This window comes from Acipenser ruthenus, chromosome 15, assembly GCF_902713425.1.
Source record: "Acipenser ruthenus chromosome 15, fAciRut3.2 maternal haplotype, whole genome shotgun sequence".
NCBI lineage: Eukaryota > Metazoa > Chordata > Actinopteri > Acipenseriformes > Acipenseridae > Acipenser > Acipenser ruthenus.
In genome coordinates this window covers 6578932-6606451 of record NC_081203.1, presented here as the reverse complement: position 1 = coordinate 6606451, position 27520 = coordinate 6578932, and the positions used below count along the sequence as shown (strand labels likewise).

The 27520-nt window shown below is 38.8% G+C and overlaps 1 protein-coding gene across 5 annotated transcripts in view; it reads right to left on the bottom strand.

Moving 5' to 3' along the window:
- LOC117422421 (myomegalin-like) overlaps nucleotides 1-27520 on the bottom strand; it is a 59234-nt gene that overhangs the window by 9839 nt on the left and 21875 nt on the right. For 2 of the 5 annotated variants that reach the window (XM_058987057.1, XM_058987054.1), the window contains 22 exons: nucleotides 27155-27287; nucleotides 26304-26443; nucleotides 25766-25882; nucleotides 25098-25244; nucleotides 23076-23188; nucleotides 22573-22712; nucleotides 18890-19042; nucleotides 17416-17531; nucleotides 17076-17207; nucleotides 16708-16800; nucleotides 15925-16298; nucleotides 15199-15646; nucleotides 10049-14963; nucleotides 8472-8588; nucleotides 7480-8086; nucleotides 6831-7063; nucleotides 6701-6752; nucleotides 5212-5376; nucleotides 4451-4662; nucleotides 2369-2464; nucleotides 1620-1952; nucleotides 500-625 (listed from right to left, as the gene is read on the bottom strand). In XM_058987057.1, the coding sequence (XP_058843040.1) occupies nucleotides 500-625; nucleotides 1620-1952; nucleotides 2369-2464; nucleotides 4451-4662; nucleotides 5212-5376; nucleotides 6701-6752; nucleotides 6831-7063; nucleotides 7480-8086; nucleotides 8472-8588; nucleotides 10049-14963; nucleotides 15199-15646; nucleotides 15925-16298; nucleotides 16708-16800; nucleotides 17076-17207; nucleotides 17416-17531; nucleotides 18890-19042; nucleotides 22573-22712; nucleotides 23076-23188; nucleotides 25098-25244; nucleotides 25766-25882; nucleotides 26304-26443; nucleotides 27155-27287 (8962 nt within the window). The remainder of the gene's footprint in view (nucleotides 1-499; nucleotides 626-1619; nucleotides 1953-2368; nucleotides 2465-4450; nucleotides 4663-5211; nucleotides 5377-6700; nucleotides 6753-6830; nucleotides 7064-7479; nucleotides 8087-8471; nucleotides 8589-10048; nucleotides 14964-15198; nucleotides 15647-15924; nucleotides 16299-16707; nucleotides 16801-17075; nucleotides 17208-17415; nucleotides 17532-18889; nucleotides 19043-22572; nucleotides 22713-23075; nucleotides 23189-25097; nucleotides 25245-25765; nucleotides 25883-26303; nucleotides 26444-27154; nucleotides 27288-27520) is intronic. The other 3 variants (XM_058987055.1, XM_058987058.1, XM_058987056.1) reach the window with 3 other exon arrangements.

Genomic DNA, 27520 nt, shown 5'->3' with positions numbered 1-27520 from the left:
CCTATGGAGAACTCAAATTACTGCCGTCTGTCTAAAGTTACAGCACACAATGTATTCGATAAGGACCACTAAAGCAACATTTTCCTTGTAGACAGTCCTGTGTTCATTATTTTCTCTATTAATGGAAATATTAGGTCCTGCTTTACTTTAATGGTCTTCCTGCAAAGAATATATATATAGAAAATAATAAACAGTGAAATGCATTTAACATGTTCATAATCTTATTAATTAAGAATTCACTGAAAAAAGTGACCTGTAAATTAAAGGGTTATCAAATATTACCACAATATTATTAAAAGTCAGTTAACCACATGGACCGGAAATAATGAATAATGTTTATGTCTCTCCAAGAGAACTCATTATCAGGAATGCTTTTTCTGGGGTACGTGACATGTTAGGTTCAAAGGGTTGAAGCATAACCTTACAGACGAAGGGTCAAGTTATCCTGAAAGAAGTGGATTTCTGCTTGTGGGATGCAATTGGCAGAAGAAAAGCTAACCTGGGTCCGGTTCAGCTTCGGCCAGCCTGCGCTCAAGCTGCTCCCTTAGCCGGTCATTCGTTCGGATGGACTCCTCCAAGCGTTGCCTCAGACTACGGATTTCCTGAAGATGTTCTGCAAGCAGGTCTGTATGGAAAGCAGCAACATAAAAGCAAAGCCATGTATGAAACACTATGCCAAATGGCCACACTTACATTGGTTTAATACTACTTCTGAGCCATATCTTATGGCATAGTAAGTTTCAGTCAATACCTGAAGCAAAAAGTGAGATCTGTTTCAACTGCTGTGACGACAAGGAGATTAGCATTTCACAGAAAACAAAAACCTCAATTGTTTCTAGTTCTTTGCTCCTCTGGAATAAACAAAATGAACAAAAGACTTTAATAGGGGCTCCTGAGTGGCGCATCTGGTAAAGGCACTCTGTCCTATAGCCTGGAGGTCGCCGGTTCGAGTCCAGGCTATTCCACTGCCGGCTGTGGACGGGAGTTCCCAGAGGGCGCCGCACAATTGGCAAAGCGCCGCCTGGAGTGGGGAGGCCAAGGTGTCCTCGGCTCACCGCGCACCAGCGACCCCTGTAGACTGGCTGGCGCCTGCAGGCCTGCCTGTAAGCGTCCCAGAGCTGCGTGGTCCTCCGACACTGTAGTTCGGGGGTAGCTGCATGGCGGGGCTGCAGAGTGTAAAGAAGTGGACGGCTGACGGCACACATTTCGGAGGACGCGTGTGTTCGTCTTTGTCTCTCCCGAGGCAGCGTGAGGGTTGCAGCGGTGAGCCAGGCTTACGAATTGGGAATTTCAAATTGGGGAGGGAATACAAGGGTAAAATACAATTGGCGATTCCAAAAAACTAAAATAAAAAAATGACAGTGTAATTTACACAATTCTATGGAATATCTAGAAAAACACTAATCATTTTTGTTGAACAATCTTCAATTTGTTCAGTCTTGTACATAGTGCATTTCATAAAAGAAAGTCAATATCTGAAAAAAGTGCATAAGTCTAGACTTTATTGTAGTTGACCTCATTAATAAACTAAACACCCGCTAAAAACTAAAAGAAAGTAGAATTAGTTTAATTTCTTATATGTTTTACCTTAATTGCCAAGTATATGCTTCAGAAAGTACCTGTATTGAGCAGTCCAGACGGCTCATTCCTGCTTTCTGTCAGCCCTGTGCTGGCCCTGTCTTCTCTTGAGGATCTGTCCTGAGGTTTAGGTGACAAGCCTCTCTCTTCCCCGGCGTCCTCTCTGTTATTGATGATCGAGCGGTGCAGATTCACTTCGGTACGCAGAGTCTCGTTCAGCTGCTCGATGTTTTTGAGCTTCTCCTGTAACAAGCTGTTCTCTCTCTGCAGCCCTTGTAAACGCTGCTGCTGGGCCAGGCCGCCTTTATTTTCCAAGATCTGTGTGTCGGTGGAGAGCAGCGTCTGTGACTGTCTGCGACTGCCACCTCCATTCTCTGCAAGAAAGGTCGAATGACAGAACTAGGTTGTTAGCTTCTGTTTAATTTCCTAAAAAAAACCAACTTTTTTTAAACAGGAATATATTAGGAATGTTTGTGACCAATCAGAAAAGCCACCTTAAAAGCCTCCATCACTTTTAGAAATTACTGCAACACATACTTCTTTTATAAGACTATGTATACAGAATTCATTTGTATATGGAAAATATTTTGAAGAAATAGTGAATATGAAATAAATTGACATACACTGTACACTTACTACTATGTAAACACAAAGGCTAACATCTATAGTTGGCCTACATGTGTCTGGCAGCGGTGAAACGTGAAGGCAAAATTCTAAACGTGGCTAACGTGGCTAATATATAACAATCTTTCAGACAATGCAGTTATGTTTGAGCTCTAAAAATACACACCTTTACCCTGAACAGTTGCTTTTCCAGTGGAGGCACTGATAATACCAGGTGGCTGTGCAGTCTCTTCCACCTGCAGACCATAAGGCACTTTTGTCCCTGTAACCACAAAGTTCCAAGGTTAGGATGACTCGCACACACACACACACACACACAGAGGACTTATTCAGTGTGCAACTCAAATAAAACAGGACAAGAATTAGAAGGGAGCTCAGATAAAGCAGTGACATTGTTAGTTGTTAAAATACATTAATTAGAATTCTTATTCTAGCCTTTATTCTTACTGTTCAACAACAGCAGAATGTAATTACTTTTTTTAGTACATGCCAAACTGATACCGTCATTCTCTCTGAAGTTTAGCTTGAAAAGAGACAGATATACTTATTATAGGAATGGCAGGTTACAATAAATAATATGATGAAACTACATCCAGTTTGAAAAATGGCAGATACTACAAAAAAACACTTTTTTACATTTTTAAACTAAGTTTTTTTTAATTATTATCAGTTAATTTAAAAACCAATATCGATATATTAACAGGTATAATACATTAAATCTATTTATATATAGATAGAAAAACAAGATAAAATCATCTTTCATTTTATATTACACTGTAGGCATGAATGATTATCTTTAAGTTAACTGAAATCTATTGAACAAAGAAAAGTTACAAAAAAGCACTGGCTTATTAAAGTATCCACACAAATAAAGAGAATATACTTAAATCAGAAAGATTATTTGAGTGCTTTTCTCAAGCACTCTACAATGTATACCGAGATTAATAGCCACCCATGTACAACACCTTTGCCTTTGTCTTTTGCAGCCTTAAATATTTTCTTCCATTTTCCACGTGAAGCAAAATTATGCATAGCCTTATCTTCCTCTAGGTCCATTTTCTGATAACCAGTTTCTAATCTCAATACTAGCACACTAGAGGAGGTAAATGAATGTTTCCAGTATAAATTTCCCTGTGCCCTCTCTAATGTCACTGTCAGACCACTGCTAGAACAGCAGCCATTGTTTCTACTCGAAGGAAACAATTTACTGATTAGGATACCAGCAATAAATAATGTATGTAAGTGCTTAAGGAAACACAACACCAACCTGGTCTTCAGTGCTCTTTGTTAAGGGTACCGGTTGAATTGCAACAGTGAATATCAACAGAATGGAAACGCTTTTAAAAAGCTGGATTCCAAAATGTTTTTTTAAAAAATCAAAAGGTTTAAATAAAGAAACATTGTTAACATTGAAATTGGATTACCGTATTAGGTATTTACAGAAATTGTTTTTTTGGAGGGGGGTGGGGAGGGGGATTCTTACATGAATGTTTTTTTCAACCTCAGCCTTAATATATTTAAAGCATATTTTTGTGGGTGAACACAAAAACGTAGTTCTGTCTTAAACTGTTAAAATTAAAACTGGGAAAGCAGATCTGTGGCTGAGATCTGTAGAGCAGAAAGGAACACAGCAAGTGAACACTACAGTACCAGAGGGATGTGTGCTGGAGATTCTCACTGAGAAACTTGGACTCAGCCCATTAGCCCCTAATACTCAAACAGAGAAAAGCGGCACATGATTCTTGTCAGTCAACTCTAAACCACAAGAGTCCACTTAAGCTGTTTAAATTCTCATTTCAACTGTAAAGAAATCATGATCAAGTACAAAGACACAGGGTTAGACACTCACACTAGATCTCAACCCAGTCTTGGGTTTCAGAACCCCCCTCAGTTAAGCATATTATTTAAAGGACCAGGAGCAGTCAGCCCTGTTATTTTGTTCCTCCCCTACTGCTGCAAGAACAACTCCTATTAGTAAACCTGTAGTCTCACTGTAGTGTCATTTTCAATCATTTCAATAAAATAGTGTTACCCTGCTAGACCCATCTAGCCCTATCAAGGATATAAACTGTTTCAGTAGCTTCTTCTAAAGATCATGCATAGTTTAATAAAGGGTTCCTAAAATAGACGTCATTAGCTCAGCCAATCAAGTATCACCTAATAAATTCCCATTAGAAGTTTTTAAACTGAAAGCGTAGCATACAGAAATAATAGAGATGCAGACCTTTTCCAAATCCCTACAGCTTACCTGCAGATGTTCGGCCTTGGCCGTATTTCCCGTCACGACACTGGAGCGCATGCAGAGTGTCTGATCCACTATCCAGAATCCTCCGTGAATATCTGTCAGAAGCTTCTGAATCAGAGGAGTTGTGGCTAGTAGACAGCTCTACTGACTGATTCCTGACCTGTAGCTGCAGCTGCTGGATCACCTTATTCTTCTCCTGCACCTCCCTTGAAAGCCTACAAGGATTATTAGCAATTATTAAAGCTAAAACAAGAATGCAACTCCATCCACTTCTCTGTATCCATAATTTTGTTGATGGAACTTTTGCCATAATACAAACACAAATAGAATAAGGTTAAATGGAGAATGTATTATGGGTTACAATTTTATATTTTTGACTTAATGTACCACTCCCAATCAGCAAAAACTATCTGAATATTTAATCCACCCTCCAGTACTGGCACACCGGAGGGGCAGTGCCAGGCTTGATGGATTGAGCTGCCTGCAGACCCCCAGCAGTCTGGAGAGCTGAGGTAGGGGAAGAGGTGGATTAAATAGGATATTGGCAATGAATCATAGTATATTGCATCAACAGAGAAATGGTAGGGACATTTAAAGGTTTAAAATGTGATAAGAATGCAACAGGAGTTTTCAGTATTTCTTTAACTTAAATGTATATATTTTAAGCAAAGTATGTGACAGATGAACCCAGGGAAAGGCAGAACACCAACACAGCCAGCATGCATTATCCCCCGTGAAGACTCCAAGCCTTGGCACAAACTTACACATCTAGCTGTTCCTCCGTGGCTTGGGCTAAGTTCTGGTTGTGTCTCGCAAGATCTTTCAGCTGCTTTTGCAGCTGCCTCCTCTCATTGTCAAGTTGTTTTCGGAGGTAGGTTATTTCATGCTTTAGGCTTTCAGGACTAACCAGTGAGAAAGAGAAAGACTCTCTGTTGATTGAAGTAATATTTTTAACGGCAAGACAGAAGACACTGCATACGCATGCAGACTCCAGAAACCATTAAAGTTGTACTTTGGACAGTTTAAATTCATGTCAAAAGAGAAAAACAAATTAGCAGCATAGAAAAGCGAACTTGATTCCAGCATGCATGTACATAATCTGTGCCCAATTGTTTTACTAGTTTCTCTCCCCAGTTTAGAATGTTTATTATGTTCCCTCAACAGCTCAGGAGAAACATCCTCCGATTCCACTGCCAATCCAATCGCCTCTTTACACCCAGGAGCTCGGCAAAGGACTAACTCCCTGGAGGCCAAAGGCCAGTCCTACAGGTGTCCTCTTGAGCTCACCGGGCACCAGGCCAGTAGGGGCCACTGTAGCTTTGATGTAGTGACTCAGTCTCTACCGATTTTTCCTCCCAAACCCGCAGGAGCCCCTGAGCCAATGTGAGGCTCCTTGTGGAACCCCCAGCAAAGACAGACGCAAACCTAAGCTTCCCTGACTGCATGACCTACCCAGGGACATACCAAGGCGGGTGTGAGCAGTGCGGCCGCACAGGACACCGACCTGAGGGGGAGCCGACTGGCTGACGAATAAGAAGTTAAAATAGTAAGTACTCAAGGTAGAATAGATATTTTTTTTCCCCCGATCATTATTGCAATAAAATGGGACCAAAGAAGAAACCATCAGGAGCCAGGTTGAAAAAGCAACGCAAACTATCAAGTCAAGGGATGAATTGGCTCCAAACCTGCAGAGTCAGAGAATGCTACAGCGTCTCAACAAGCAGCGCAGGGTGAGAACAATAACAAATATTTGTGGAGAGCACATTAAGTGTGCTAGTAATGTCTTTCTCATACTAATCGTAATCAGATTAACGCACTACAGTATAAACTGATGTGAAAAATAAATTTACTAACCTCTATATTAAACATGCTTTAAATGAAACTTCTAAATCAAGAATGAATACATTACAAACATACAGTACTTACTTTAATGTAGCCTAAAGTTAAAACATAAGTTACCGTACATTGCAAAATAGAAAGTATATTTGTAGGCTCTAGGTTTAGTTTATATTGGTGCATTCCATTGAACATTTACAAAGATTTTGAGGGCGCCATCAAGTACCGGTACGGCTCTGGACGCCCTGCACACCATATGGCCGTGCCTTTACCAGGTGAGCCACTCAAGGACGCTCTGCACATTTTTACCATAATAGTTAAAATTTAACAAAAAAAAAAAATCATAAAAACAGTACTACCGTTTATGTTTTGTTTGAGTGAGTGTTTAAAGTTTTTTTTTTTTTTTAAAAGGCATACCTTTCTGCGAATTCAAGAAGCGTGTTGTCTTCATTGTCTGAATACCCATCCCCTGCAACAGAAAAATAAATATAATACTGCGACATTACCTGTATAATGGATAAACCAGTGTGGTCTTTTGTTTGCTCACCGCATTCAAGCCGTTCTTCCAGCTTTCCAATCACTAAAAGGCTCTTGTCCAGCTGTTCCCGGAAAGCTTTCCCCACATAGTAATCCACATCGCTGGCCTGCAGCAGCTCTTCAAAGGACTTGTTGAGATCCTCCAGCTGGTGATGATGCAGCGTGCCCAGGCTACGGGAATCCTTGATCTTCTGCCTGAGGTGTGACAGCTCTCGAGCCTGGGACTGCACCAGCGAATCAAACCTATTGAGAATTAAAGAGAACATACAGTTAAAAACTACATAGGGCGATTAAGTTGCTTAACTATTTCTCTATTCCCGACTAGATGAAATGTTTTAAAAGACATTCCACATGATTTAATCTCTCCTTCCATTTATTCAACATCTCCCTATAACCACACTGCTCTTTTATTCCCAAACTTGTTATGCAGTACTTACTTCACAACTAGTTAATTCACAATCTCTCCACTTTCTCAATATTAGGGAATCCAACTGAATTGCATCAACCACTTATTTTGAGGGGTAATTCCAGGATATCTACAAATACGCTGTTAATGCAATCCAGGGCGACTCACCAGTAAAATCAAGCAGTTATTACGGTGGGGTATAGGCTGATCAAAACGACCACTTATAACTTATATATTAGAATACTGTTATCACCTGGCTGGGGATGCTGATCTGATTTTTGACTGAAGTTGATGCAACTGTTCCAAAAGATTCTTGTTTGAGGCCTTCTCCTTGTCAAGTTCAATCTTAAGGCTTGTTATTTCGTCCTTTAGCATCTGCTTATCTTCACCGTCATGGCCTAAAGGAAAGCTTCCATTTTGGCTGTGGTCTAGGCTAAACAGACCCAAAGACTTGTGAGAACACATCTCTTGTCCATCCTTTTCTAAATCTCCATGTTCTTCCTGGAGCTTCACTGTGGTCTGCTGGCCTGGTTCTGACCCAATGGTCAAGAGATCACTTGACAGGGAGTTTCTGCGGAGAAGACTCTGCAGGTGGTGAATAACCCTCTGATAATTCTCCAGTTTTGTTTTCAGTTCCATAACTTGCTGCTTGAGCTCATCCGAGTCATCTGTAAAGCCATAGTCATCATAGATTTGCAGGCTCTTCATGCTGATTTTGGGGGAGCTCAGACAGGAAGAACTTGGATAAGAGGTTGACGAGTTTGTATCAAGATTCTCCATAGAGAAGAATTGTCCATCTCTTTTGAGCAGGGATGGGAGGCTGGCTTCATTCATGTGTTGTTTAAGCTGATTATCATTATCTGCAAAACATAAAACATTTTATGGACTACAGTATAGTTTTGTGACAAATAAATTCCACAACCGAAAGTGTATTTAGCTACTGCAAATGACACATTGTCATTATGTTTAAGTAACTAAAGATTTGCATTAATTTAAAAGTCACACCATCAGAATCACATATTGCAAAGACAATTCAAGGCAGTACAAAAAACATGTAGCAAAGATAACAAAACATGCAAGATAGACAGCAGAGATACTATGCAGAAAAATTTATGAATTGGTTCATTAATTACAAAAGAATAAGTTTAGTTCTTCTGATTTGTAAGATCCTTGTCTATATAGAACTGTTAACCACCCAACATGCCATGTCATTTGTTGATTAGTCTCGATGGGCATGCTTTCTACCTGTACTACGGTTTTCTTCCCTATCCACTTCATTTTCACTCTTTCCACAGGTTTCGTAACCATGGTCTTGCAAATCCACCTGAACCTCTTTGTCATCCTGTTCCAAAAAAGTCCCGGCTACAGACAATACACAACAAAATAGCAGAGTTCAACACAACCAAAGCATGGTGCAATCCTTTTTGGAAAAGACGTCAAGCGTGGTAGCATGTAATCAACTACTTACATTTCAACACAGCACAATCTAAAGCCCCTTTCAAATTGGCATGCTCTACCCGGGTCAGGACCCGGTGTCATGGGCGTCAGGTACACGATTTCACACTGCTTTTGATAAAGCAGGGTTGGCCAGGGTGACAGACACAAGTGCACAATGCGCGTATCAATGCCCCGGAAGCAGTTGGTTAAGGACGCTTCCATCCACACTTCTCTGGATTGAACCATCGGCACAAATCTTGATTAGAGCAAATGTTTCTACAGCCATGCTGCAATCTGGCTCATGCTGTGTCTCAAATCAACAAAAATATGGCTAAAACAAAATAGAAAGAAATGTTCCTTGTGGAAGTGAAACCTTCATGCAGGCGTGGCTGTTTGTTATTGCGTTGGCTCACGGCTGTGTCAGTCAACCCGGGTACGACCCAGTTATGTGATTTCACACTATGCAGGATTGTGACCCGTGTAGCCAGAACCCGGGTAGGAGTGCCAGTGTGAAAGGGGCTTAATATTATTTTAAAAGTATGCAATTATCCTTGGCCAAACTGTAAAAATAGCAAGCTACTGGAATTCAAATGTACTGTATTGCAGTCTTGTGTGCAAGTAAGTACCATGATACCAAGATCACAAAAAGGTATGGATGATCTAGGCTTTACCAGAGAGCATCTGAAATCAGTTGAGGAAACGGAGGTCTATGTTCATTACTTACAAATCAAATCAAAGTAATTAGGATTACTATGATGGACGGGGAAGATTTTGGAGAGCAAAAGGTAGCAATCCCTGTCTTTTTACAAGGTAGATAGCTGCTGTTTTGGAGGAGCATCTGTAATGGTTTGGGCAAGTATAAGCTTTGATGGTGGCATTTAATTGAAAATGCCAATTGATTGCTTTATGATAATATAGAAATGAGACTTTTTGCCAGTTCTATTGGCCCTGACTTGGTGTTTATGGATGCTAACTAGTGTTGGGTAGTCAACCAAACACATAAGACTAGCCATTATGCTCACCAGACTGGAATCCTAATGAATATGCATGGGATGTTAGAAAGACATAGAAAGACATGGTTTCCAGTAAAAACTTGAATCTATTGATACATGTAACTTATCATTGCTTTCAAAATTGAAAGTTATCAGCAAACTGTTTGTGGAGTCTTACATTTTGAATCATTAATGGACTTATCAGTCTAAATGAATGAATTAATACTTTTACAATATTCATTTTAAAAGCTGACCCTAACTTTGTTTGAGTATACATATTGGTTGATTGAAGAATGAGATATACCTAGAAAGAACAGACTTGTTCTACTACTAAGTTAATATACTTTTATGTCTAAAACTACAATATATGAACAAAGACTTGTTTTTGCTTACCTTCATGCATTCTGTGATTAGAATTCTGATGTGCTATGGTGGACTCTGCAGTGCCTAGTCTTTGCTGCAGCTCCTGGTTAATTTGCTTCTTCTGCTGAAGAGCTTTCTGGAGCTGGTCTACCTGCTTTTGAAGGTCCAGATTTGCGCTCTGTTTAGTTACAGCTCTGTTAGCATTCAGGTGGGTTAGGGCAAGCTCTGCTGTGTGTAGCCTTTGCTGCAGTTGCTTGATAATTTGGGTCTTCTCTTGTAAGGCTTTCTGCAGCTGATCTACTTGCTGAAGGTGGTCCATGTCTGGGTTCTCATTATTTACAGCTCTGTTGGGATTCAGATGGGATGTAGTTGATTCTGCTGTGAATAATCTTTCCTTCAGCTTTTCACAAAATTGGTTCTTTTCCTGAAGGGTTTTACGAAGCTGATCTACCATTTGATGAAGGTGTGTGTCTGGGTTAGGATTATCATTCAGATATTCTATGGTAGACTCTGCCGCATGTAATCTCTCCTGCAGCTCTTTGTTAATTTCAGTTTTCTCCTGGAGGTCTTTTTGAAGTTGGTAAAGTTCCAGTGCAAAGGTGGACTCTGCTTCAGATAGCCTTTCCTCAAGTTGTTTGTTAAGTTTATTCTTCTCCTTTAGGGCTTTCTGAAGCTCGCCAACCTGCCGATGAAGGTCCCGATCTGTGTTCCAATTGTCTACACCTTTGTTATTAGTTAAATCTTCTATTGTAGACTCTGCCCTGTGTAGACTTTCCAACAATTCTTTGTTAATATGATTCTTCTCCTCAAGTGCTTTCTGCAGCTGTTGAAGGTCCAGGTTAGTATTTGTACTAGCTGAAGTTCTGTTCTCATTCAGAAGTTCTTCTGTAGCAAATAGTTTTTCCTCAAGTTGTTTGTTAAGTTCATTCAACTCCTGAATGGCTTTCTGCTGCTTCTCTATCTGCTGGTGAACTTCCAGCTCTGTATTCCTATTTGTTACACCTCTATTAGCATTCAGATGTTCTATGGTAGATTCTGCCTTGTGTAGCCTTTCCAGCAAGTCTTTGTTGATTTGATTCTTCTCATGAAGGACTTTTTGTAGCTGGCGAAAGTCCAGTTCTATGTTTGTACTAGTTGAAGCCCCGTTAGCATTCAGAACTGTTAAGGTGGACTCTGCTTCAGATAGCCTTTCCTCAAGTTCCTTGCTAAGTTCATTCTTCTCCTGGAGGGCTTTCTGAAGCAGGTCAACCTGCTGATGAAGGTCCAGGTCTATGTTCTGATTAGCTACAGCACTAGAAGCATTATGATGTTTTATTATAGACTCTGCCCTGCGTAGTTTTTCCAGCAAGTCTTTGTTGATTTGATTCTTCTCATGAAGGACATTTTGCAGCTGGCTAAGGTCCAGGTCTGTGTTCGTACTAGCTGAAGTTCTGTTTATATTCAGAAGAGCTTCTGTTGTGCACAGTCTTTCCTCAAGTTGTATGTTAAGTTCATTCTTCTCCCGAAGGGCTTTCTGAAGCTGGTCAATCTGCTGGTGAAGTTCCATGTCTTCATTCTGATTAGCTACATCCGTTTTACTATTTACATGTTCTATGACAGACTCTGCTCTGTGTACTCTTTCCAGCAAGTCTTTGTTAATCTGATTCTTCTCCTGAAGGGCTTTCTGCAACTGGTGAAAGTCCAAGTCAGTATTTGTACTCGCTGAAGTTCTCTTTACATTCAGACGTGCCTCTGCTCCAGATAGTTTTCCCTCAAGCTGTCTGTTAAGTTCATTCTTCTCCTGAAGACCTTTCTGGAGTTGATCAAACTGCTGATGAAGTTCTGTGTTTGGACCAACTGAAGTTTGGTTAGCATTTAGACATGTAATGGTGAACTGAGCTGCACGCAGTAACTTGGGTAACTCTTTGTAAAGGCAATTCTTCTCTTCAAGGGCTTTCTGAAGCTGATCTACCTGTTGATGAAGACTGAGTTCTTTATTTGGACTAGCTAAAGTTCCAGTAGCATTCTGATGTTCTAGGGTAGATTCTGCTGTCTGCAGTAATTCCTGAAGCTCTTTGTAAAGTTGTTTCTTCTCCAAAATGGCTTTCTGAAGCTGATCGACCTGAAGATTCAGGTCTGTGTTCTGATTAGAAACAGTTCTACTAGATTTCAGATGTTCTATGGTAGACTCTGCCTTGTGTAGCCTTTCCAGCAAGTCTTTGTTGATTTGATTCTTCTCATGAAGGGCTTTTGGCAGCTGGTGAAGGTCTGTGTTTTGACCAGCTACAGTTCTGTTGGGATTCATAACGGTTAAGGTGGACTCTGCTCCAGATAGCCTTTGCTTGTTAAGTTCATTCTTCTCCTGAAGGGCTTTCTGAAGCTGGTCAACTTGCTGTTGAAGGTCCGGGTCTATGTTCTGATTAGCAACAGCACTATAAGCATTGCAATGTTTTACTGAAGACTCTGTCTTACGTAGTTTTTCCAGCAAGTCTTTGTTGATTTGATTCTTCTCATGAAGGACATTTTGCAGCTGGCTAAGGTCCAGGTCTGTGTTCGTACTAGCTGAAGTTCTGTTCACATTCAGAAGTGCCTCTGTTGCGAACAGTCTTTGCTCAAGTTGTTTGTTAAGTTCATTCTTCTCCCGAAGGGCTTTCTGAAGCTGGTCAATCTGCTGGTGAAGTTCTATGTCTTCATTCTGATTAGCTACATCCTTTTTACTATTTACATGTTCTATGGTAGACTCTGCTCTGTGTACTCTTTCCAGCAAGTCTTTGTTAATCTGATTCTTCTCTTGAAGGGCTTTCTGCAACTGGTGAAAGTCCAAGTCAGTGTTTGTACTAGCTGAAGTTCTCTTCACATTCAGACGTGCCTCTGATCCAGATAGTTTTCCCTCAAGCTGTCTGTTGAGTTCATTCTTCTCCTGAAGACCTTTCTGGAGTTGTTCTACCAGATGATGAAGTTCTAAGTCTGTGTTTGGACCAATTGAAGTTTGGTTAGCATTTAGATATGCAATGGTCAACTGTGCTGCGTGCAGTAACTCGTGCAACTCTTTGTAAAGGTAATTCTTCTCCTGAAGGACTTTTTGAAGCTGATCTACCTGTTGATGAAGATCCAGTTCTTTATTTGGACTAGCTAAAGTTCCAGTAGCATTCTGGCGTTCTAGGGTAGATTCTGCTGTCTGCAGTAATTCCTGAAGCTCTTTGTAAAGTTGTTTCTTTTCCAAAATGTTTTTCTGAATTTGATCCATTTGCAGATAAAGATTTGGGTCTGTATTCTGATTAGCAACAGCTCTGCTAGATTTGAGATGTTCTACAGTAGACTCTGCTCTGTGTAGTTTTTCCAACAAGTCTTTGTTGATTTGATTCTTCTCATGAAGGACTTTTTCCAGCTGGTGAAGGTCCAAGTCTGTGTTTGTACTAGCTGAATTTCTGTTCACATTCAGAATTGCATCTGGAGCGCATAGTCTTTCCTTAAGTTGTTTGTTAAGTTCATTCTTCTCCTGAAGGGCTTTCTGCAACTGGTAAAGATCAAGGTCTGTGTTTGTACTAGCTGAAGTTCTCTTCACATTCAAACGTGCCTCTGCTCTAGATAGCCTTTCCTGAAGTCGATTGTTAAGTTCATTCTTCTCCTGAAGACCTTTATGGAGTTGATCTACCTGCTGATGAAGTTCTAAGTCTGTGTTTGGACCAGTGGAAGTCTGGTTAGCATTTTGACATGCAACTGTCAAATGAGCTACGCTCAGTAACTTGTGTAACTCTTTGTAAAGGTCATCATTCTCTTGAAGGTCTTTCTGAAGCTGATCTACCTGTTGATGATGAGCCAGTTCTTTATTTGGACTAGCTGAAGTTCCAGTAGCATTTTGGCATTCTATGGTAGATTCTGCTGTCTGCAGTAAATCCTGAAGCTCTTTGTAAAGTTGTTTCTTCTCCAAAATAGCTTTCTGAAGCTGATCTACCTGCAGATAAAGATTGACGTCTGTATTCGGATTAGCAACGGCTCTACTAGATTTCATATGTTCTATGGTTGACTCTGCCTTGTGTAGCCTTTCCAGCAAGTCTTTGTTGATTTGATTCTTCTCATGAAGGACTTTTTGCAGCTGGTGAAAGTCCAGGTCTATGTTTGTACTAGCTGAAGCCCCGTTAGCATTCAGAACTGTTAAGGTGGACTCTGCTTCAGATAGCCTTTCCTCAAGTTTCTTGTTAAGTTCACTCTTCTCCCGTAGGGATTTCTGAAGCTGGTTAACCTGCTGATGAAGTTCCATGTCTTCATTCTGATTAGCTACACCTTTATTACCATTTAGATGTTCTATGATAGACTCTGCCCCATGTAGTCTTTCCAACAAGTCTTTGTTAATCTGATTCTTCTCCTGAAGGGCTTTCTGCAACTGGTGAAGGTCCAGGTCTATGTTCGTACTAGCTGAAGTTCTGTTCACATTCAGACATGCCTCTGCTCCAGATAACCTATCCTCAAGTTGTCTGTTAAGCGCATTCCTCTCCTGAAGACCTTTCTGGAGTTGATCTACCAGAAGAGCTTGCTGAAGCTTCTCTTCCTGTTGCTCCTGTTGATGATCCAGGTCTTTATATAGATGACCTGTTCTATCAGTATTCTGACTTGCTAGGGCAGACTCTGCTTTGCATAGCAATTCCTGCAGCTCTTTATTAAGTTGATTCTTTTCCTGAAGTGCTTTCTGAAGCTGATCTATCTGCTTACAAAGGTTAAAGTCAGTACTTGGGTCTGTGGTCTGAGTAGCCTCCGTTTTGTTCACTTTCTGACGTATAAGGGTGAACTCTGCTGCGCATAAACTTTCCTGCAGTTCTCTGTACTCTTTGTTCTTCTCCTGAAGGGCACTTTGAAGCTTTTCAACTTGTGGGTCCGGCTCTGTGTTCTGATTAGCTCCGTTGTTATTATTATTGCCTGCTGCCTTGGAGGACTTCACAGGAACAGGAAGACGGGACTTTGCACCAATCTGCACAAACAAAAAAATAGGAATCAATAACACTCAATATCACACTAGCTTGCAGTATAATCAATCAAAAGGACACACACATAACAGTAGCCCTTGTGCTACATTAACAGTGGAAAGAACTGAATATTCTTTATGTAAGCAGTGTAGATCTGCAGATCACTTCTTAAACTACATCATTACACTGACATCAGACATTTGTGTTACAGGTGTGAGTAAAATAAAAGACGACACTCACCGTGGACCCAGGTGTTGAATGTATCCTTGCTTCTTGCCGTTGTAATGTTTCCTGTGAATTTCTTTGCTGGTCCCTTTCATCAATACCCCTTGTCTGATGTGCCTCCATTTCCTTTAGCATTTTCTCCAGGATTACCCTTCTCTTTGTGGAGGCTTCATGTTCCTTTTTCAGATGATCAATTTCTTTAGCCATGCTTACAATCAGGTCTGGATTAAAACTGCTTTCATTGTCCATGGAGGAGTTAAGTTCTAGTTGTTCCTTCAGGAGTTTGATAATTTTTCTGGCATCCATTAATTCTGTTTTTAACCTTTTCACCACTTTCTTTAGATCCTTTTTGATTTCTCCATCTCCTGAATCATCACAGCTTTCTTTGAACTCTGTGGACTGCATTTCTTTCAGAATGCTTTGGAGATTAGTATTCTCATTATTCAGCCTGGCAAGTTCATTTCTGCAAAACACAGAATGAAAACTTATTCAAGTACATTTTAAGATTACCTACAGATCTCCACTCCACTGGAATATCTTACCTGGCTGTCAAAATGTAGACACTGTTGGTATATGTTTATTAACCTAAATAATCGGTGTTCTTGCTATGCATGTAACTTTCCCTAATGTCAGTCAAGACACTAGATTTAAGACAATTCCTTGCATTACCAGAGTGATGTCATTAGCATTAATTTCTATCACAAACACCCTTCTCAAGTGTATATTACAGCCTAATCTTACCTGAGTTCAATTACCGACGCTGATCCAGTTTCAGTCAAAAGGGATCTTAAAGAGGCTATCTCCATCTCCATATTCTGGTTATTTCCTTCATCTTTACATGGCGGCTTCTCTGCAGTTTTAAGCTCTTTTCCAATTGTCTCCATCCGACAAGATGTTTCTTTGAGTTCTGTTTCAACTACATTCTGATCCTCTAGATCCAGCTCAGTCTTTTCGCTATCAGGTGAAGCAGAGGTGGATTCCTTTCTGCCAGGTGGCTTTATCCCCGAACTCTTATTACCTTGATGTTCAGCTCTGTTCCCCTGGGGGGAAGCCTTTGAATTCCTCTCCTTCTCTGGAGATGTTTGAATCTTTTGATCTTTACCTTGGGGCTTTATCTAAGAGGTAATGTTAAAAAAAGATAAGACAAAGACAATGGAACCAGGCCAGACCTTTTTTGACCATATTATACTTAACCTTTCATCATAAATGCTATTTAACTTCATATTGTTTTACTTAAATGAATGAGCCTACTAAAAGGGGAACTTGAAATTCTAGCTGTATACATACATAACTAATAATTTGTCTAAATATGAAACTTAAATATTCAAGATAATTAATGCATTATTATTATTTTTTTAATATATGGCCTATGTGTGTGCAATGTGGATTTTTATTATATTTTATTTAGTTTACCATGTTTATATAAAGTTACGTCCTACTACTAAATGCCTCATTATCTTACTTTAATAAATTTAATTTAACTTTTAAAACTTGAACAATACGCAAAAAATCTTCTAGTCTTACCACATTCTGAGCTGATTTTTGACCCTCTCTGTTTAGCTGGTCATGGAGGGCCTTGTTTGTTTTCACAGCATCTGCCAGCTTCTTTTCAAGGAGCTATAATTAATGGAATGAGGATGACAAATGGCTTTGTAAAGAAAAGTAACGATGGAATGAAAATTATAAATTGAAAATTTCCAAGTAAAACAGAATGGCATGTCCTTAATGCAAAATGAGTTAAACACTGCTGTTAAACAAAGAGAGGCAATACAAGAATGAAGAACAATAAACGGTTTCAGAAACTTAAACCATAAAACAAATTGTATTAGAATCATTCAATTAAAGTCAATAACTTTGAGCATTACATTCATTATTAACTTGTTCCTGCTTACCTTATTCTGTGAAGACAATGTCAATATATCCTGTTTGTCTTGCTCCACAGAGTTCTCAGTTAATGAAGCTTTGTTCTGAAGATCCTTGTTGAATGCTTGCAACTCTTTCACATACTCTAACAGTTCCTGGACCTGTAATGCAATTTTTTTAAAATAAATTGCAGCGGTACATATACGTACGTATTATAATAATACCAATAATAATAATACCAATAATAATAATAATAATAATAATAATAATAATAATAATAATAATAAACACAAATCTTGTTATTTAGAATTTTACTAAACAGCTTGAAGCCACATTTTTTCCTTATATTTTTTAGATTTTCTTAATTACCTTTCGCCTCAGTTCTGGTAGGGAAAGATTTTCTATATCCCCCTCTAGTTCATCATGCTCTCCCAAATATATACTCATATACGATGTCTGGTCACCAGTAAAACTGAAGGTGTCAGCTGCAAAAAAAATAAAATTTATATATACAGTACACCCTCTCTATAACGCCCTTCATTATAACGAACCTGGCCCCTGGACCCCAAATAATAATAAAAAAAAAAAAAACTAAAAAAGATAATATATAAACACACACTGTCAACATCCCGGTCTGTGCGCACGGGATGCCACCTCCGCAGTGAACTCTTTTGTCTTAATAAAAAGTGCGCGCTGTGTATGCCTCAGAAATGAAAATCATTTTATGTTGCAACAAAGCTGAAAACTATATTGATCGTTTGAAAGAAGCAGTAACGCAGGCATATCTCTGTCGTGAATACAGGTTGTCAAAAAGCACTCTGTTTCTTGGCTTGTTCAGTAACCATGCGGCAAAGCAAAATTGATTAAAGAAAAAAAAAAAACAACAACCAAAACTCGAGGATCTTATAAAGATGTGGTGCATCTTTAACAAACAGGATAAAAGTAAAGGCAGAATACTGCATACATGAGACGGACAGGTACTTGTAAATTCTACTTTTATTCACAATCTCATCTCTAACTTACTCCAACTGTTCATTTGGATTGTCCTTTCGCTATAAAGAACCCCTCGATATAACGAACAAAAGCCTTGGACCCCAACATGTGCGTTACAGCAAGGGTGTACTATGTATGTATGTATGTATGTATATACAGTATATATATTTTTTTTAATTCGTCATTTAGCAGACACTTTTATCCAATATATCCAAAACGTATCTTTATATATATAAAAATAAGCACATTTTTCAATTTCATTGTGCCACATTTTATTTTCTGTTGATATGTAAGAAATCGAAAACAAACTGAAATTCAAGGGAAAACAAACATGGAAAAATTAAGAAAATTTACAAAGACTCCACCACAATTTATTGACCAATGGAAGGGTAAATAAGAGAAACAAAATAATCTTCAAAAATATTTCCCAGATACAAATACATTTCTTCTAGAAATCCATGTGTTGATAAAAACATAAATACAGTGCACTCCGTTTATAAGAATCACATCAGTCCCGGATTTGATTCTTATAAGCGGTTGATTCTTAAAAGCGGACAGCGTGCCTCTGCGCATCAGCAGTTTAAATATAGTATACAAATGTCGATGGTGCTCAATCACTGAGGACAACAGCGATTATTTTAGCATGGTCAACAGTGATTATTTTAGCATGGTTGGTATATGAATGATTTTGTCCCAGTGGTTTTGATCATTGTTTGCGGTGGATTCTTAAATCAGTGATTCTTATAAATGGAGTGCACTGTACATAAAAAAGAAAATACATTTCCGCAACAGGAAGATGTAGGGTCCCTGCCACATGAAGATGTCAGATACTGTATGGTAAGAGACTCACATGTGTCATTTGTGCCTCCTACTCCCCCTCCTCTGCCCTGGATCTTCCCAAGCCTGGCCTGCAGAGAGGTGTTCCAGCGCTGAGCATCCTCCAGCTGATGCTTCAAAGTCTCCATCTCCCTGGGATCAATCAGGCCTGTCTGCGCATCAGTCACTAAAACAAATCACAATAAGACTAAAAATATAGCAGGCACTAAAATTCAGGATTTTTTAGATGTGCTTTGTTGTTACTTTTCAGGCTTACTTTACACCAGAGGTTCCCAAATATTTTCTGACTGGGAAGCCCCCTAATTAATACAAAAGTACACTTAGAACTGTATGTAGATGAGTTTTTTTTTTTTTTTTTTTTTTTTAAACCAAGTAGTTTCACAAGCCCATGTCTTGTACCGTTTTCAGAGAGAATGTCCAATTTCCAAGAGAAGTGCTGTTCACAGCTATCGTCGCAACACAGAAAACAACAATGTGGTTAAGAGGTACTGTACTTTTATTTAGACAGCACATTGCAGTATGATGTTTAGAAGGCAAATTGGACATTTACTCCAAAGACAGCCAAGTGGTAGGGCAGTGGGATTACCCCCAGTTTATTAATGATATGTATGTGGGAGAGGGATTTAATTGAAGTTTGTAAAATCCTAAAAGGACCGAGCAACCGTATATGTAAGGACACATGGATAATAAAATGCAGGAGGCAACAACATGAAACAGTGAAGTGCCACTAAAGATTTGGGTGTTAGTAAAAAGGGCTGAACACAATTTGCCCAGCACAAGAAATGGATGGCAGTTGTTTTATAACAAATGGAGGGACAGACTAACCAGTGGACAGAGGTTAACAGTAATCATGGTAGGTTAATCAAAATATATTCTGAGAAATAGATTGGAAAAATATAATGGATCTGTGACTCAATATAAGATTATGACTGTTAATTCATTAATATTATCAACAAAGCATGGCAAAGTTATTATTATTAGGCATCTTATATAAATCATATAATGCTCTTAATGAACAAAGCATGGTAAAACATATTACTATTAGGCAGTTTATATGTCATATAATGCTATTTAATGTGTAATGGTGCTTTGATAAATTAATGGTAATAGGGTACACTGTGTTACTCTTTTTAACCAGCCTTATACCTTTGGACTCTACAGTGCAAATAACAAATGCTGTGGGGGGAAAAAATAAAGTCTACAGGATAAAATTAGGGATTAATTTTTTTCATATTTAAATCTGCCTTAACTGGGATATTTAACTTAAAATTAAGGGCATTTTTGAACATAACCTAATAACGGAAAGTGTAAAATCAGGTGCTTTGAAGTGATCTTTACCTGATTCAGAACTACAATACTCTATTATTGATGTGCTAATTATAAAAAGTGCATGTTTATTTTCATATTGATGTACAATATTCAAGAAGCTAGTAGCTTTCTCATCTCAGTGTTTTTAGAGGCAGTGGTGGTTTAGCAACTTATTTTTGTTGCCATTTTAGTGATAGCGTCCAAGTTTATTTTGTATATACTTTTAACTACTTTTCTTTAATCTTTATTTTTAGCAACTTAAAGAAGGTCACACACTACTTTCCATGGATTAACTGATTAGCAGATAAAAGGATTTACAACAGTCTCATTTGAAAGACTGCAGAGCTACGCAACCTCAAATGATAGAAATGCATCTCGACCATCAGGAAATGTATGCATAAATGTAGTTTATTTGAATATCTTACTATGGTAATAATATTTAAATGGATAAAACTTAAACCATTGTGTGGTACTTAGTAACTTTCAGGTCAGGAGCAATTTGTTCAAGATCAGCAATGGATTCTTATTGATTCGTAACAGCCCCAATGAGGCTATGAGAGTTCTCTGGTCTTGAATGCACTCCAGTGTTTCTTTGTCCATGGAATCAGAAAGATATGGCATCACGTTTCATTCCAACTGGATGAACCAGTAAGAGATAGTAAGATGTTGGCTTTTTTGTGCTCTTGTTCTGTATTGTGTATGGAATAGGTGGGTTTAAAAACATAGAATTTACTGACAAATACTGCAGAAGTCAGACGCTTCTTCTCATACACTCTCACCTGACGAAGGAACCTTGACAGCTTGTACGTTTTATTTATTTATATTCAAGTATTACTAGTGTGAGATGGCAGGGAGGGGGTTAAAACCTCTCTGGGGAAAAAACATGTGCGGAATGCACATTTGTCTTGTTTAATTGTTTTGTTAATTGTTTTATTGATTAATCATTACCTGCACCTGGCTACTATTGAAAATTGGAGCCAGGTGCAGGGTATTTAAGGAGAGCAGTCAGTCTGCTCTGGGCGGCTGCTGAAGAGGGCAGAAGCCCGACTGTGCTGGTGTGGGTACAGCTGTAATTAAAAGAAAAAGGTAGTGTGAAGCCCTTTTTGTGTGTTTTGTTTTGTTTGTTTTGTTTTGTACAGGTAAACAGCTTAGCTGTCCTGTTTTAGTTTAGGTTCCTGTTCTGTTTAGTTATTGCTCAAAGAGAGCTAGGTGTTTGTTTTGTTTATTTTTGTTTTTGTGTTCATTAAAAATAGCGCAACCGCGCTTTCAAAAATCCATTCCTGTGTTGGGTCGTGTTTTTAAAGGGGCAACGAACCGCGAAGAGGTTCGATTCTTTTACACTAGATGTTTTGTGACAAATACTAAAAAGACCTACAGTATACAGAGGACATTTAATGTTAGTCATGCTGTTTGCAAAGGACAAACTCATTTAGGAAAAGCAGAAAGGAATGGAAATATTAGCTGTGAAAGAGTCACAGAGACAAATGTTTTTATTTTATCCTTGAAAGACAGTTTTACAGGTGATAGAAGTAAAGAACGAACAACAACAACACTGTAAATATTGGGGATAGCAATAATGATGAAAAGCAAGAAAGCAGATGTTTGATGCCTGCTCCAATAGCTGTTTCCTCTTCAAATCAGAGGCTCATTCAAATTATTTTTTTCATTTAAAAATCAGTTAACAAATATGAGAATATTTACTGGAAAACATTCTACTAATACAAGATTAAAATTGAGCATATATTGTTGTATCCAAAACAAGGCTACTTCTAATTGAAATGAAAAGCAGAGCAAAACAAACAGGTGACAAAACATGAAGATGTATACAAGGAGGTTATGGATACTGTAATAAATACATGCAGTAGGAACCAAGCTGTTAGTACAAGGGGTTTCTTCAAGTATTGTTTGCTTTTATACCATGCTTTATGCATTATAAAAATATATTTTTCAAAATAGTAAGCTTTATCAAACTTGCAAAAGGACAATAACATGCAGCACACCTTAATAATCCCCACTGGGTTTCTGAACAGGAATCACGCATAATAATGCTAAAATTGACGAGCATTTTTCCAATTCATAAAATGTAATTTAAAATAATATTGCACAAAATAAACCAAGTGTGAGCACTGAAATAGATATTTGAATTGCTAAAATCTACATGAAAACATGTAAATTTGGTTTATAGGAAATTGATTTTCTTCCAACATACAAATATTGTCAAAATCCCATTAAGAATTTAAAACATTATAAAAGGTGTTATATATATTTTTGGTGTAACTGTATTTAGGTTGCGCTTGCATTGCTGATTATGTATAGTGTTAGTACTTTAAAAATAGTTTGTTGGTGTTTAGATTCAAAGCTAAACCAATCTGTCCCCATGTACTGCACCTTCTTTTCGTTTTGTCCGCTGCAGCTCTTTCTCCAAGTCCTTTCGCAGATCTTCATTACTTCTGATGCCCTCTTCCAACTTCTGCCTCAGTAACTGAACTGCAGTTAATTCCATCTGTAAATTATGGATGCGTTGTGCACTGTGCCAGACCAGGGTAGAGAAATTTGTTAAAGAAAAATACCAGGCTTATTCAAAGAATACATATGTAATCTATACGTATGTATGTTACAACAGATGGTCTTTTAACACGTCTATCAACTATACATCTTTCTTTCAGGTGACTTAATATAGTGATTTACAGTAAGAATACACAGTGTCAGCAAAGCCAAGTAACCTTAAAGGGGTAACAAAGTCTTAGAAAAACAACGCAAGTCTCTTCATTTTTTTATGATCCCTTTAATTCATGTGTTGCTTAACAAAATGGTAAACTACAGAAAAAGCAGGTCCTAAAAACGCATAGCAAACGGTCTGGAAGCTGTCATCACTTTGTGCTGGTTTTTACCTGTCTGGCTCCTTCACTGTCCTCACAAGGCTGGAGTAAAGCTGCTGCTCTGCCTTCAGAGCCTTGTTGAGTGCATCATATTCAGACAGCACAGTTTGCAGAGCGGGCAAAGCCTGGGAACATATTCAAGTTTTTAGCAATGATCAGGAAAATATATATTACATTAGTTAAGCAACTTCAAAAAGTCACCCTGTATTGTTTTTTTTTTTTTGTTTTTTTTTTTTAAATTTAGTCATTGCCAATTAGTTTTTATTATTTTCTCCCCAATTTGAAATGCCCAATTATTTTTTAGACTCAGCTCACCACTACCACCCCTGCGCTGACTCGGGAGGTGAAGATGAACACACGCTGTCCTCCGAAGCGTGTGCCGTCAGCCGCCCGCTTTTTTACACACTGAGAACTCACCGTGCAGCCGCCTCAGAGCTACAGCGTCGGAGGACAACGCAGCTCTGGGCAGCTTACAGGCAAGCCCGCAGGCGCCCGGCCAGACTACAGGGGTCGCTGGTACGCGGCGAGCCGAGGACACCCTGGCCGACCTAACCCTCCCTCCCCCCAGGCGACGCTCGGTCAATTGAGCGCCGCCCCCTGGAAGCTCCCGTCTACGGTCGGCTGTGGAATAGCCTGGACTCGAACTCGCGACGTCCAGGCTATGGGCAGCAGTGTGGAGTAGTGGTTAGGGCTCTGGACTCTTGACCGGAGGGTTGTGGGTTCAATCCCCAGTGGGGGACACTGCTGTTGTACCCTTGAGCAAGGTACTTTACCTAGATTGCTCCAGTAAAAACCCAACTGTATAAATGGGTAATTGTATGTAAAATAATGTGATATCTGTATAATGTGAAATAATGTATAATGTGATATCTTGTAACAATTGTAAGTCGCCCTGGATAAGGGCATCTGCTAATAAATAAATAATAATAATAATAATAATAATAATAGAGCGCATCCTGCACTCTAGCGAGTGCTTTTACTGGATGCGCCACTTGGGAGCCACCCTGTATTGTTTTAATATGTACACCACCAAAAAAATTGTGGGAAGCAAAACAATAAATAACTTCACAGAAAGATAACCTTTCCTGTACAGCAATGGTGCTCTGCAGATAATCTTTCCTGCAGGTTGAAGACACCTGCAATATACAGCACACACGTTTGTGCACAACAGCTAATCTGACACACTTTAATGGTGGACTGATCCTAGGTATTCAGTTGGCAGATGATGCTTCTGTCCAAGGAACAGAATCAAAACATCTCTGGGGGCCCTCAGAGAATGCTGGATAGCTGACCTGCTTGCACTTCTGCGACCCCTACTGGTCAGGTTGCAAACTACTAGCCAGTCTGGGCCTTGCCTCCAGGATTCAATAGCTTTGTGGATGAAAAGAGGCAAATGGCTTGACTGCAGGCTAACATTGTAAATTAAGTACATTATATGTATGTGATTTTGTCACGGTGGTCACGGAACCTGTGAATTTTGACATTTGTTTCCACTCAGTGTGAAAATAGTAAAGGAGCAGTTTGCATCTTTCGAATCGTTTTCAGTGCAAAGTTAATCAAATAAAGTTGAATACTTACACAGAACTACAACAAACATTTGGATATCTGTGAAGTGGCAAAATGAAGTTCTAAGCAACTAGCAGAGCAATATCCCAAACAATTTCATGAAAGTGGAGGGAGCAGCTTTAATGAGAAACAAACTTCAAATTAACCAAAGCCTTTTGTGCAGAGAATAGACCTCTGCATACACTTGTGCATACACATAATGCAATTGATTTGCAGTCTGTTTACTTTTGAATAGAAGCGTGTGTTAAAAGAAAATACATTACATACATGTTAAATACATTAAATATATGTTTACTTTGCAACTACTAAAATATTACAGTATATTACATTCAAATCTTTGTAGCTGTGACCATTCTGTAAAATTGTCTATTTTTTGCCTTCTGTGCCTTGATTTTTACCATGACAAAAAATCACATCCCTAATTATATGTACCCGTACTGCACATAAACAAAGTCTTTTGTAGCATACCTCCTGCTGGCTGTTTCCTCCAATGATTGTGCTCTCTCTCTGAGGGATCCCTGGGCTCTGTATTCCCTCCCTCGTCACCACCCCTCTCTGGGTCTGCAGTTCCACTCCGTTGTGTTTAGGCGGTTTACGCAGTCTCGTATGCAAATCCTGCAATTGAAAGCACAGCTCATGTAAATGTATCACAGAAATCACTTGGTTGTCTGAATATTTAGGAGATAGGGCAAGGAAGGGGGGGGGGGGTGGTTGGTTGAAGTACAGGTTAGGGAACAGGTGTGAGCTCTGGGGCAGAACTACTGCACAAAATATTTTAAATTGTGAACCGTCAAAAACAAACAGCGTTACTACTAAAAACATAGTGCGGTTTATTTCACAGATATCCACGTTTGTGGATGACACACACACACTAGTGTTTCTATCTAAACCTCTCTCTTTATAAAGGAAGGACTCAATACTTTTGTACAACATTGGCTACTAGCAACAGTGCAGACTGTCAATTCTCACTCTATATATGCAGAGAAATTAATAGAATATGTATGAACAATAACTTGATGCTTATAGGTAAGAAAGAGCAATTTGGCTGGCTTAAATCACTGGCCTCTCTGGAGGACCTGGGATTAAATCCAGCACAAATCACACGTAAGATTCCAAGAAATATGGGATATATCTACCCTTATGATTTCATCCTTGACATCCAAGGTTTTGGTCAGAGACTCTATATTTGCAGCCTGAGCCTCATGACGATTTTCCAGATCTGCCAACAAAGAACGAAGTTCAGCAACCTCTATCTATGGGAGAAAATAATGATTACAACATTACATTCAAGTATACACTTTATACATTGCACAATTGTTCTACCAACAGTGACTATGGAAAAAATACAATTCAATTGCACCCGTGGAAGATGCAAATGCTGCAACATTTCGTATTTGGTGTCAATTGAATAGGTGGCGTAACAGGATCATTACACTCCTGTTAACAATTGCCTCTGCTTAAAAAGTATTTCTCAATACAGATTAAAATAAACAGTTTGTAGAAGTTTAAAGTTCAAATAGATTCTCCCTTTTCTTTTATCTCCTCAACTCTACTTTACTCACATATAAGTGTGCTAATCTCACATATATACCCCGTATTTGCTCAATTATATGTTGTTAGGACAGCATAGGGAAGAGTCAACAAAAAGCTACAGGAGGTCATTTCAATACCTACCTGCAACTCATTCTCCTTCTTCAAAGCCTTGTTCAGGTCATCAGTTTTCTGTGCCAATTCTTTCTTCAAAGTTACTGCACTCTTTTTAATGATGGGTATTTTAGCCACATTTACATCACCTTTCTTCTGTGTCAACTCAGCTATAAAAGATAGATAGACATAGATAAATAAATAAATACATAAATAAATAGTATGGTGTTCCATTAACCAAAGTTTTAACAAAAGCACACTAAAATACATGATATTCTGCCATTCAAAATGATTGAGCACTTTTTAAATCCCCTTATTTTTATAATGTTTTTAATCATTGAGTGGCTGTGATCAGAAATTGCATCACACATTTATGTATTTTTTTTTTTTTACATGTGCTAACCTGCTTTGAGCAGATTCTATTGCTGGAAACACACAGTGCCTGTGCACTAGATCAGTGGTTCTCAACCCTGGTCCTGGGGACCCACTGTCCTGCTGGTTTTTGTTCCAACCGAGTTCTCAATTACTTGATTGAAACCTTAACTGAACTAATAATTTGCTTAATTTGACTTTTTTAATTGATTAGCTTACAAAATGTTGGAGAATTCAAGTTCCTTATATAATTTTATATTTAACTTCATATCTCCAACTCTTTAAAATAAGTAAAAAGCTCTGATTAGTTCCATTAAGGGTTCAATTAAGTAATTGAGAGCTCGGTTGGAAAAAAAACCTCCAGGACAGTGGGTCCCCAGGACCAGGGTTGAGAAGCACTGCACTAGATAACTTACCAATCCCAGACCTTTCGGTTGACCTGGCCTCATGGTATTCCTTTACTAGGAACAACATGAATGTCATGTTGAGTTACCGTTTGTTAATCTTACCCTCTTTCTCTTCCAATTGCTCCTGCAGGATCTGTATAGTCTGTTTCAACTCTAGCACCCGAGGTATGGGAGCTTCCTGCATTTTCAACTCAGCCAGGTATTTATCTCTCTCCTGTCCGCTCTCCACTAGTTTCTGGGGTAAACATCAGAAAAAAAAGCACAGAAACCATTATTCTGATAGGGATCCTATGTTCTTGAAAATATATACAAACTAATGTACACCCAACTACACATAAGAGCTGTAATTATTTTGAGTTTTTGGTGACCGTTTTTTCATTGCTGCAGCACTTTCTGAAATTAAATTGTTTTCTCCTTCTCAAAATAGAAATCTGCATGTCATTTTGATCTGCTGATGTTTGAACAGCT